Source organism: Procambarus clarkii, chromosome 72 (assembly GCF_040958095.1).
Source record: "Procambarus clarkii isolate CNS0578487 chromosome 72, FALCON_Pclarkii_2.0, whole genome shotgun sequence".
Classification (NCBI taxonomy): Eukaryota; Metazoa; Arthropoda; class Malacostraca; order Decapoda; family Cambaridae; genus Procambarus; species Procambarus clarkii.
The window spans coordinates 8,844,359-8,856,973 of record NC_091221.1 but is presented as its reverse complement, the minus strand read 5'-3'; the positions used below and the strand labels follow the sequence as shown (position 1 = coordinate 8,856,973).

The 12,615-nt window shown below is 42.5% G+C and overlaps 2 protein-coding genes across 2 annotated transcripts in view; both read left to right on the top strand.

Moving 5' to 3' along the window:
- The window catches only part of LOC138356423 (serine-aspartate repeat-containing protein I-like), a 36,214-nt gene extending 25,968 nt beyond the window's left edge, over positions 1-10,246 (top strand). Inside the window, exons 3-4 of the mRNA XM_069312565.1 lie at positions 580-926; positions 10,188-10,246. Of these exons, the coding sequence (XP_069168666.1) occupies positions 580-926; positions 10,188-10,246 (406 nt within the window). The remainder of the gene's footprint in view (positions 1-579; positions 927-10,187) is intronic.
- LOC123773583 (RNA-binding protein Raly) overlaps positions 1-12,615 on the top strand; it is a 713,369-nt gene that overhangs the window by 76,259 nt on the left and 624,495 nt on the right. The window lies entirely within an intron of this gene.

Genomic DNA, 12,615 nt, shown 5'->3' with positions numbered 1-12,615 from the left:
AACTTTATATTCGCTCCCTCGCTAAATTTAATAACTGCCAAGTGTTCGATAATGAGAAAATATGCTTACGTCGACAGTTTGATGAATAGCGGTGATCGTACGAGCTCCGATATTGATGGTGGCGGAAGGTTATGGTGATACAATTGATGGTGAGAGGGGGAGAGTACCACCACAATCAAGTCACCATATCTATTGAATGGCAACAATCAGAGGTGATGGTGTGTCTAATTGTAATGGTGGTAGTCGCGATGGTGGTGATTGTGATGTGGTGATTGTGATGGTGGTGATTGTGAAAGCGATGGTTAGTTATTGGTGGTTAGATACGATGGCTGTAGTTAAAGTACCAGCATGTGTTAACAGCCATTAATAGGTGTATTAGGGATTAATGTGTATATTAGTGAGTAATAGGTGTATTAGGGATTAATGTGTATATTAGTGAGTAATAGGTGTATTAGGGATTAATGTGTATATTAGTGAGTAATAGGTGTATTAGGGATTAATATGTATATTAGTGAGTAATAGGTGTATTAGGGATTAATGTGTATATTAGTGAGTAATAGGTGTATTAGGGATTAATAGGTGTATTAGTGTCCCCATCACTGATATCAGTGATAGGGACATTGATATCAGTGATAGGGACACTGATATCAGTGATAGGGACACTGATATCAGTGATAGGGACACTGATATCAGTGATAGGGACATTGATATCAGTGATAGGGACACTGATATCAGTGATAGGGACACTGATATCAGTGATAGGGACACTGATATCAGTGATAGGGACACTGATATCAGTGATAGGGACACTGATATCAGTGATAGGGACACTGATATCAGTGATAGGGACACTGATATCAGTGATAGGGACACTGATATCAGTGATAGGGACACTGATATCAGTGATAGGGACACTGATATCATGTGTATCAGTGTCCTATCACTGATACACATGATAGGGACACTGATATCAGTGATAGGGACACTGTTATCAGTGATAGGGACACATAGCAGACGCAGGGATTTTAGTATTCAGTTGTTATCAAAGATTCGCTACCTAGAACAAAGATTTCCAAGTAGCACGGGCTATGGCGAGCCCGTGATCTTAATATTCACAACCCCCTCGTTAGGCGACGAGTCACAATAACGTGGCTGAAAATATGTTGACCAAACCACACACACATCAGAAGACGTTTCGGTCCTTCTTGGACCATTATTTAGTCTTAACACACGATAATGGCTCAAAATGGTCCGAAACGTCGTCGTCTCGTCTTCTGGTATGTGTAGTTCGGTCATTACTACCTCGTTATTGAGGAATCGAACGCAGACGCTGCTTGAATTCCGGTCGGTATCCTGCTGGCCGGTCCGAGCGACTGCTCATTAGCAGAATAATGGCAGTAGTAGTAATAGTTCAGTAATGACTGAGTAGACTATTGTGGTTAGGTTTTTCCGTTGACGGGGGCACCTGAAACCTATTAGGATCACCGACTAACCATCCCCAGGAGTTAACTAGCAACACGTGGCAATTAACCACGAGGTGAATAGTATCATCAGGTGAAAGGAAAGTGGCCCAAAACTTACAGTTTTGCCAATGGGAATCGAACTCCAGCGGGCCATACGCTTCTGAACCAACTGTTCAGCTACATAGTGTGAGAATTACCCCCCTTAATTACAGACTTCAAAAGTGTGTAAATGTCCATTCAGTCATTTACATTTACAGCCGAACGATCAAAATTAAAAAAGGCTGAACACGCAGAGAAATGTGTGTGTAACAAATCCACAAGGGCCGTGACGAGGATTCGAACCTGCGTCCGGGAGCATCCCAGACACTGCCTTAATCGACTGAGCTACGACAGGGTAAAAAATTTGTTCATTTGATGCATCACGTTAGTGTGATCTCTGTGTGAAATGTGTGTGTGTGTGTGTGTGTGTGTGTGTGTGTACTCACCTAATTGTACTCACCTAATTGTGCTTGCGGGGGTTGAGCTCTGGCTCTTTGGTCCCGCCTCTCAACCGTCAATCAACTGGTGTACAGATTCCTGAGCCTATTGGGCTCTATCATATCTACATTTGAAACTGTGAATGGAGTCAGCCTCCACCACATCACTTCCTAATGCATTCCATTTGCTAACTACTCTGACACTGAAAAAGTTCTTTCTAACGTCTCTGTGGCTCATTTGGGTACTCAGCTTCCACCTGTGTCCCCTTGTTCGCGTCCCACCAGTGTTGAAAAGTTCGTCCTTGTTTACCCGGTCGATTCCCCTGAGGATTTTGTAGGTTGTGATCATGTCCCCCCTTACTCTTCTGTCTTCCAGTGTCGTGAGGTGCATTTCCCGCAGCCTTTCCTCATAACTCATGCCTCTTAGTTCTGGGACTAGTCTAGTAGCATACCTTTGGACTTTTTCCAGCTTCGTCTTGTGCTTGACAAGGTACGGGCTCCATGCTGGGGCCGCATACTCCAGGATTGGTCTTACATATGTGGTGTACAAGATTCTGAATGATTCCTTACACAGGTTCCTGAACGCCGTTCTGATGTTAGCCAGCCTCGCATATGCCGCAGACGTTATTCTCTTTATGTGGGCTTCAGGAGACAGGTTTGGTGTGATATCAACTCCTAGATCTTTCTCTCTGTCTGTTTCATTAAGTACTTCATCTCCTATTCTGTATCCTGTGCCTGGCCTCCTGTTTCCACTGCCTAGTTTCATTACTTTGCATTTACTCGGGTTGAACTTCAACAGCCATTTGTTGGACCATTCACTCAGTCTATCCAGGTCATCTTGTAGCCTCCTACTATCATCCTCTGTTTCAATCCTCCTCATAATTTTTGCATCGTCGGCAAACATTGAGAGGAACGAATCTATACCCTCTGGGAGATCATTTACATATACCAGAAACAGTATAGGTCCGAGGACTGACCCCTGCGGGACTCCACTTGTGACGTCTCGCCAATCTGAGACTTCACCCCTCACACAGACTCGTTGTCTCCTGTTGCTTAGGTATTCCTCTATCCACCGGAGTACCTTCCCTCTCACTCCAGCCTGCATCTCCAACTTTCGCACTAGCCTCTTGTGTGGCACTGTATCAAAGGCTTTCTGACAATCCAAAAATATGCAGTCTGCCCACCCTTCTCTTTCTTGCCTTATTTTTGTTGCCTGGTCGTAGAATTCAAGTAACCCTGTGAGGCAGGACCTGCCATCCCTGAACCCATGTTGATGCTGTGTTACAAAGTTCCTTCGCTCCAGATGCTCCACTAGTTTTTTTCGCACAATCTTCTCCATCAGCTTGCATGGTATGCAGGTTAGGGACACTGGCCTGTAGTTCAGTGCCTCCTGTCTATCCCCTTTCTTGTATATCGGGACTACGTTAGCAGCTTTCCAAATATCTGGCAGTTCCCTGTTGCCAGTGATTTGTTATACACTATGGAGAGTGGTAGGCTCAGTTCTCTTGCTCCTTCCTTTAGAACCCAAGGGGAGATTCCATCTGGGCCTATAGCCTTCGTCACGTCCAACTCTAGTAAACACTTCCTTACTTCCCCACTGGTAATCTCAAACTCTTCCAGTGGTTCCTGGTTAGCTATTCCCTCACTTACCTCTGGAATTTCTCCTTGTTCTAAGGTGAAGACCTCCTGGAATTTCTTATTCAATTCCTCACACACTTCCTTGTCATTTGTAGTGAATCCTTCCGCCCCTATCCTTAATCTCATAACCTGTTCCTTTACTGTTGTTTTTCTCCTAATGTGGCTATGCAACAATTTAGGCTGAGTCTTTGCCTTGCTTGCGATGTCATTTTCGTATTGTCTTTCTGCCTCTCTTCTCATCCTGACATATTCATTCCTGGCATTCTGGTATCTTTCTCTGCTCTCCAGTGTCCTGTTATTCCTATAGTTTCTCCATGCCCTTTTACTTTGCTGCTTAGCTAGCCTACATCTTTGATTAAACCATGGGTTTCTCATCTTCATTTCTCTGTTTTCCTTTTGGACTGGGACAAACTTGTTTGCTGCGTCCTTGCACTTCTGCGTGATGTAATCCATCATATCTTGGGCCGTCTTTCCCCTGAGCTCTGTTTCCCATGCTATATCTGTTAGGAATTTTCTTATCCCCTCATAGTTTCCCTTTCGGTATGCTAACCTTTTGGTTTCGGTATCCCTCCTCGAGTTCAATAACCCTTCTTCAATCAAGTACTCAAACACCAGTACACTGTGGTCGCTCATTCCTACTGGGTCCTCAAAACCGATTTCTCTTATGTCGGAGTCGTTGTGTGTGTGTGTGTGTGTGTGTGTGTGTGTGTGTGTGTGTGTGTGTGTGTACACAATATATTACACATGATCTACACAAATGGTCCCTAGGACCATTTGAGGACCCTACTGGGTCCTCAAAACCGATTTCTCTTATGTCGGATGTCGTTGTGTGTGTGTGTGTGTGTGTGTGTGTGTGTGTGTGTGTGTGTGTGTGTGTGTGTGTGTACACAATATATTACACATGATCTACACAAATGGTCGCTACAGGAATTATTTTGTCATGTATTTCTATAGAGATAAAAAATTAACAATGCAATGAGTGCAATTCTGGATTTAATATCATTTTGATAATGGTTGTTATATATAAATACTTTTTTTATAGGTAATGAATGCATTCAAGTGCGGGTAAAATATTGTCTCGTTTATTTGCTAAATTATTGATTTTTTTTTATAAATGTAAATGATAGATTTTAGAGGGTTTGTAAAATAGGTGAATATATAGGGAAAGAGCAAGGCTATTGTGGTAAGGATGTGAGGATAAGGAAAAGGGATGTGTTGGAACGTGGAACAGAGATGTGTGAGGCAATCTTGAGAGGTTATCTTGAGATGATTTCGGGGCTTTTAGTGTCCCCGCGGCCCGGTCCTCGACCAGGCCTCCACCCCCAGGAAGCAGCCCGTGACAGCTGACTAACACCCAGGTACCTATTTTACTGCTAGGTAACAGGGGCATAGGGTGAAAGAAACTCTGCCTATTGTTTCTCGACGGCGCCTGGGATCGAACCCAGGACCACAGGATCACAAGTCCAGCGTGCTGTCCGCTCGGCCGACCGGCTCCCTGATGGAACGGCAATGGAACAGAGATCTAAAGAAATGGAGCAAGGATGTGTAAGGATGTTACCCAATTACCACTTAACCATCGAGGGGGTTTAGCAGGTTTAACAATCCAGATCTCATCAATTTGTTGCCCCTTTCATAATAGTGTTTTCCTATGTCTGAAACCGTATGAAAAAAATGGGACAGATTTAGAGCAATGAAAAGATTTCAGATATTGAGGTCAGATGGTGGCAGGGACTTGTAATGCTTATTACACAAATCCTTTAGCCTCTCCTCTACTTCTCTCTTCTTCTCTTCCTCTATTTCCCATTCTATTATCCTTTACCCTGGCCCTTATTCTCTCCTACCCTATTCCCCCTTTTCTGTCTCATATTTTTCCAGCTTTACCATCGCTTCTAGCTATATTCCCTCTTCTCCACTTCTATCTCTTCTCACTCTTCTATATTATCTCTCTCTTCTCTCTCCATCTCCCTCTCTTTTTCCTTATCTTACCCCCTCCTTTTCCTCCTTCTTCTCTTCACCGTTCGCTAGGGTCTGGCTGACAAGAAATTCTCGTAAAGAATCAATTTTATAAACCAACCAATTACTTAACATTTTGCCAATGAATTTAAAGTAGGGAGTCAAGAGTTGCTGCAAACATGCAAATATTTGTTGTCCCGATTACCAGGGGGCGAGACGTTGGAAAACGTCCGATAACCAGTTAGATAATTCACGGTGAGAGCGGGTGCTGCATGTTCTCTTCTCTGAGGATAAGGGTCCCTAGTAACGCAACTGTCATATAAGTGAAAATCGTTACGTGTGTGTGTGTGTGTGTGTGTGTGTGTGTTTGTGTGTGTGTGTGTGTGTGTGTGTGTGTGTGTGTGTGTGTGTGTGTGTGTGTGTGTGTGTGTGTGTGTGTGTGTGTGAAAAAAAGTTGATTGACAGTTGAGAGGCGGGTCGAAAGAGCCAGAGCTCAACCCCCCACAAGGACAACTAGGTGAATACACACACTTTCTCTCACACACACACACACACACGCACACACACACACACACACACACACACACACACACACACACACACACACACACACACACACACACACACACACACACACACAGGGAGACCTCGCGGCTGAGTGGACAGCGCTCGGAAGTCGTAGTCCTAAGTGCTCGGGTTCGATTCCCGGCAGAGGCAGAAACAAATCACCAGGGTTTCTTTCACCCTGATGCCCCTGTTGACCTAGCAGTAAATAGGCACCTGGGAGTTAGACAGCTGCTACGGACAGCTTCCTGGGGATGTGTATGTGTGTTAGAGAGCAATATATATATAGTAGACATAATAGAGAAAAAATAGATTGATTAGAAAGGCGGGGTCCAAGAGCTAATTACTCGATTCTGCTGACCCAAATAGTAAATTCAAATAATAAATACACACACCCGGGTATCGAGTTTCACCTATAAATAAAAATCTAAATTATTTTAGAAATTATTTTAGAAAAAATCTAAAAAAATCTAAATTGCTTTAAACAATTTAGCAATTTCCTGCCTGTTATATTACTCGGTAATTTACTTCATAAATCTTCAACCTTATTTTCCAAACCAGAGTTTCTTCAGGTATTTTCTGGATCTAAACTTACACAATTTGTATCCATTGTTTTGCGTTCAAGTATTGGAGTAGTTGATCTATAACTCTGGAGGAAGTTAACGAAATACATCATTAGTCACACTGTAACTACGAACTTCAAACGTTAAATTATCCCCCACGTGCAGACGAGGAGTCGCAATAACGTGGTTGAAGTATGTTGACCAAACCACACACTAGAAGGTGAAGGGACGACGACGACGACGTTTCGGTCCGTCCTGGGCCATTCTCAAGTCGATTGTGAATTCACAATCGATTTGGGAATGGTCTAGGGTGGACCGAAACATCGTCGTCCCTTCACTTTCTAGTGTGTGGTTTGGTCAACATCCCCCACGTGATACATCGCGTTTTAAATTCAACATGTTGTTATTACACTAAATCAATCACCGAATGATTGACGTTATTAAAACATCATCTCAAGAGCCAATACACTATACACGTAAATACAAAAAAATACACCACTTCGTAAGTCATACACACTAATACACTACACAGTAAAGCGGACACAAATAAATATAAATTATTGATAAATCACGACTAATGATATATATATATAAATTAGCATCATGCTCTCCTCCATCCTGGGATTAAAACTCGCCTAATAGGCCATGGGTGCATTGGGAGTGCATTAAACAAGTGATACACAATACTATAAAAGAAAACTACAAAAGTCTTGCAATCTAGGCAAAAGCAACGAGGTGTTTCTTTTGCCTAAAAAGATGCATATACGACTCAAAGCAACCAGCCCCTATCATCAAAGCCGATGGGTAGAAAGCGTCGATATTGCGGTGGTTAAGTTTTTATAATGTTTTATTTTTACCCAGTGAGGGCTGCCCAGAGGGCCTAAACACATGTAGCTATGTGTATACTTCCCCTATCAACCCTTCCTTCTCTCCCCTACAACCCACCCCCTCTTTTTTCCCTCCTCCTTCATTCTCCTCTACATGTCTTGCCTATTTATCTCCTGAGAAGAGGCCGCCTGGATGCTGGCAAGCATCTGAGAGAAGCAGAAGTGAGATGCTTTAGTCTGTGAAAAGGAAAATATTTTGAGAATGACGTATAGAATGTTAGCCAAAAGGGAACGTCTTTAAGTGGAGATTATAAGATGCTGCTGCTTCGTATGGGTCAATAAGCTGAATTTAATATAAGCAGGTGACTTAATTCCAAGTTTTTTATAGTTGAGTGTGAACTTGATGAACTTTACTTTATTGTCTTCACAAGAGAACTGCAGTAATAGATTGCTTGATCAAGTTCAAGAGCGTTCAGAGCTTACTTAGAGGATGTCAACAGGTAGAGTACTGGTAGGGGTGAGTGTGTACCTGTTGAATAGGTGACAATCTCTTTTTGGCTGTGTCTAGCTATCTCTGGCACTCTGGCACTCTCTCTCTCTCTCTCTCTCTCTCTCTCTCTCTCTCTCTCTCTCTCTCTCTCTCTTTTTAAACTAAGACTAGGATTCATAAGGGATGCCTAAATGACATACCTAGTGAAGCTGCAAGCAAGAGCTGTTATCCTACCTCAGCTCATCTGAAGCCTACACCTAGAAACTCATTTATCTCTCTGCGTGTCTCTCTCTCTCTCGGTCTCACTCTGTTTCTCTCTCTCTCTCTAGGTCTCACTCTGTTTCTCTCTCTCTCTTTCTCACTCTGTTTCTCTCTCTCTCTCTAGGTCTCCCTGTGTCTCTCTCTCTCTCTCTCTTTCTCTCTCTCTGTCTGTCTCTCTCTCTCTCTCTCTCTCTCTCTCTCTCTCTCTCTCTCTCTCTCTCTCTCTCTCTCTCTCTCTCTCTCTCTCTCTCTCTCTCTCTCTCTCTCTCTCTCTCTCTCTCTCTCTCACTGTGTGTGTGTGTCTCTCTCTCTCAAATCCCTATATTTCACCCTCTATTTGTTTCACGCTTCTTGCCATTTCGTCTGTCTCTTGTGCGTGTGTAGTCGAGCCTGCCGTGTCTCTGAACCTGCGGCCATCTGTCCTTGCTCGTGGTCATTTCCCTTATTCCTATGTGTGTGTGTCTTTGTAACTCTGTGGTTGTTTATCTCTCTCGCTGTCTCATGGCTTTGTGTTCCCTGTGAGGAGAGGGTTAAAAGCCTTTGGTATATCGCTGATATCTCTACGAAATCTACGAAATCAACAACGTGAATGTTGCAAGTTAATGCTGCGAATCAACGCTCACGAATCACCACCATTTGGTGGTGATTCGACTTTGCAATTCGGATTTGCAACCAAATTTTGTCCCAATCCCTCTCTTTCCCCCCTTTTCAAAAAAAATTATATTCACCACGCATTGCACACCAGATAAAGCGAGACAGATATTGACAGATGTTTACTTCTGTCGCAGTTTGGAAAAGATCCTTCCCTGTCCTTCCTTTTAGACAGGGACCCCACCACGAATTCTCACTCGAATTCCCGCTTCGATTCTTGTGTCTTGATGTCGGGTTCTGACGAACCTGTGATCCTGTGGTCCTGGGTTCGATCCCAGGCGCCGGCGAGAAACAACGGGCAGAGTTTCTTTCACCCTATGCCCCTGTTACCTAGCAGTAAAATAGGTACCTGGGTGTTAGCTGTCACGGGCTGCTTCCTGGGGGGGGGGGGGGAGGCCTGGTCGAGGACCGGGCCGCGGGGACACTAAAGCCCCGAAATCATCTCAAGATAACCTCAAGAAGATGCAGGAGAGAACTGTAACATGTTTTTTTTTTGAGATATATACAAGAGTTGTTACATTCTTGTAGAGCCACTAGTACGCGTAGCGTTTCGGGCAAGTCCCTGGAATACGATCCCCGCCGCGAAGAATCCTTGTTACAACCAAGTACACATTTTACTGTTGCGTTAAACAGAGGCTACAGTTAAGGATTTGCGCCCAGTAAATCCTCCCCGGCCAGGATACGAACCCATGACAAAGCGCTCGCGGAACGCCAGGCGGGTGTCTTAACCACTACACCACAGAGACTGCTGTAGTGGTCTGTAGTGTAGTGTTAATGAAAATAGTTTACAGATAGCTCGTAGCTAAATTATTTTCGGAAATGGATATGACAAATGTGCTGTCAATTCTGTGGGAGATGAATTGAGGTCCAAACTTTGCCAATTTCTTGAAATCGACGGTCGATTTGCTCAAGCAAATAAGTGTATATTATCCGTATTATTGTATAATTGTATAAACGACCTTATTACTTTGCCCAGGACATGGTTATCACTACCACTGGGCTGCCCCACACCATTGATAACCCTGCAATCATTAACTTTATCTCCAGCAATATGTTTGCGTTGAAAAAAAATAAATTGCATGTACCATTTAATTAGTTTTGCTTCACTGGGGGGAGTAATTTGTACTAAAAACGAGGAAACACATTAAAACATATACATTAAACAGCAACTGTTACAACCAGTTGTATTGTGCTGTTAATACAATTGTGTTGTTACATGCAATACAGTGTTATGATTAGTATTGTCATTGTTATTGAAATTTGTGAATACTGTGATTTTTAATTTTGCTATTATCCTCTAGATTATTGCTTATTACACGGAGATATCATAATTGACGTGATATTTCGAAGAAGAGATTGATAGGAGCTGTGATGTGGGATCGAACCTGCGTACGGGGTGTTTCCAAGCACATGCGTTAGCCGACTGAACCACGACGTGTACCGGCACGTTCTTCAACAATGCTTTTTGCTATTTAACTGTTTTTTTGCTTCCTTTCTTAAAATTTTTAATTAAAATTAATTAAATTAAATTAATTAATTAATTAATTAATTAATTCAATAAATAAATTAATTAATTAAATTAATAATTTAATTAAAATTAAAATAAAAATTCTTAAAATGTATATAGTTATATTGTTAGTTGTAATAGTTTATATATTGTTTCTTTTTCATCTTTTCACCCTATGCCCCTGTTACCTAGCAGTAAAATAGGTACCTGGGTGTTAGTCAGCTGTCACGGGCTGCTTCCTGGGGGTGGAGGCCTGGTCGAGGACCGGGCCGCGGGAACACTAAAAAGCCCCGAAATCATCTCAAGATAACCTCAAGATAACTCAAGATGGTGAAATATTATTTTGTTATGGTTTAAGTAATAGCGATTGGGCTATTGAGATGATGGGCTTGTTGAAGGGAGGAGGTGGTGGTAGTGGTGGTTGGTGGTGGTTGGTGGTGGTGGGTCGAGTGTCGTAGAGCCGGATAGATAAAGGATAGACGGTACATACAAGGCCAGAACACGATATCCTAAATAACACCGGATATATAGAAGTAAACAATTACGTGACTGTCAAGCAATAACGTCAGACCAGGACACTAAACCAGAAGCGACTCAGCTCTCTGGTAAAAGTCGCTTCTTCTAAGTCGCAAGAAAAATTGAAACAAAACTTATCAAAAGAAAACGAATACACGACTCTCCATATGGGAACCATTCACGACTTACAGGAAATTTGTTCGCGAACCAATTTAAAATTGGTTCGAACCCCCCCCCATCCCCCTCAAATTGTAGAACATTGCCCCACGTCAATAACTACGAGACACAGAAAGCCCGGCTTAGTGGTACAACCCGTTCTCGCACTTGCTTCTTGTCAATATTGGCTTATTTAATAAGTGCATATGTGACATATTAATTGATTGAGAATATTTTAGTTTACCTTGAAAAGCTTCATAGAAAACACCGACCTTACCTAACCTTCTTAGTATGTTAAGATAAGCATCTTATTGCTTCGTAATTACAATTATTCCTTAACCTATACCGTTGATAGGTTAAGTAATAATTGTAATTACGAAGCATTAAGATGCTTATCTTAACATACTAAGAAGGTTAGGAGAGGTCGGTGTTTTCTATGAAGCTTTTCAAGGTAAACTAAAATATTCTCAATCAATTAATGTCACATATGCACTTATTAAATAAGCCAATATTGACTGTAAGCAAGTGCGAGAACGGGTTGAGTGGTACTATGTAATGGCTTGCTAGCCATAGATTTGGTCTCCTTGAAGTAATATCTTGAACACGAACAAACTCCTTGACACTATCCTTGTCCCTGGGATAGGTAATGGAACAGTTTCTTTTGTTATTGTTTTCATTAGCTTGCGTCCATAGCTGTACGTATAGGTGAGGCACAGCTAAGCCTGTTTCATCAGTCAAGCTGGGAATCAGGATCTCATTTGACAGCTTGGAAGACACTTTGTCAAATCAAGTCGTTATCAACACGACGTTGTTAGCAGTGATTCAGGTCAGAGGTGACTGGTATTTGATACAACTATGATAATATAACCCTCACTTTCCCATCTCTTTATCTTGCTTTACTACTTTTTAAAAATAAAATATCACTTCTTTATTTACAAGCCCATAATCTACTTATTGAGTTCAAACCCCCTTCCATCTTTCCCAGCACCCTTTGTGAGCCTATTAAACCCCCTTCCTTTCCCCCTTTCCATCCACTATAGCCCTTTATCAACTACTGAACCCTAATCTATCCCTTCCCTTAAAACCCCCTGACACTTTCCGTTAATTTCCGTTATCAACGGTTTTGGGCGCCATCATTTCAAAATTTAAAAAAAATATCGTGTACAAATCATGTTTCTCAGATCCTGGGAAAGGCATCGAATCGCTTATAATTGATTGCATCTCCTTAAGAACGGTTCGAGTAGTGTAAATATGACTTGTTTATTGCGAATAAGGCTGTTCAGCTCGATTGCCAAGGAATGAATTACTCAAGCGAGAGTTAAGTGAATTGGGTGTTGGTGGTTTAGTTAACGTCGAGATGAGGTGTGATGGGTCAGAGAGGGAGCCCTTCAGTCTTGATGATCTGGGGGGGGGGGGGGTCTCGGGCCTGATGAATGGGGGCCCCTTTCAGGCTTGGATGATTGGGAGTTTCTGGGCTTGATAATCTCCGGTCTTTGGGCTTTATGGTCCGAAAGGGCTTGTCGGTAGGATAGAGGCTGGATAGTTTGGTG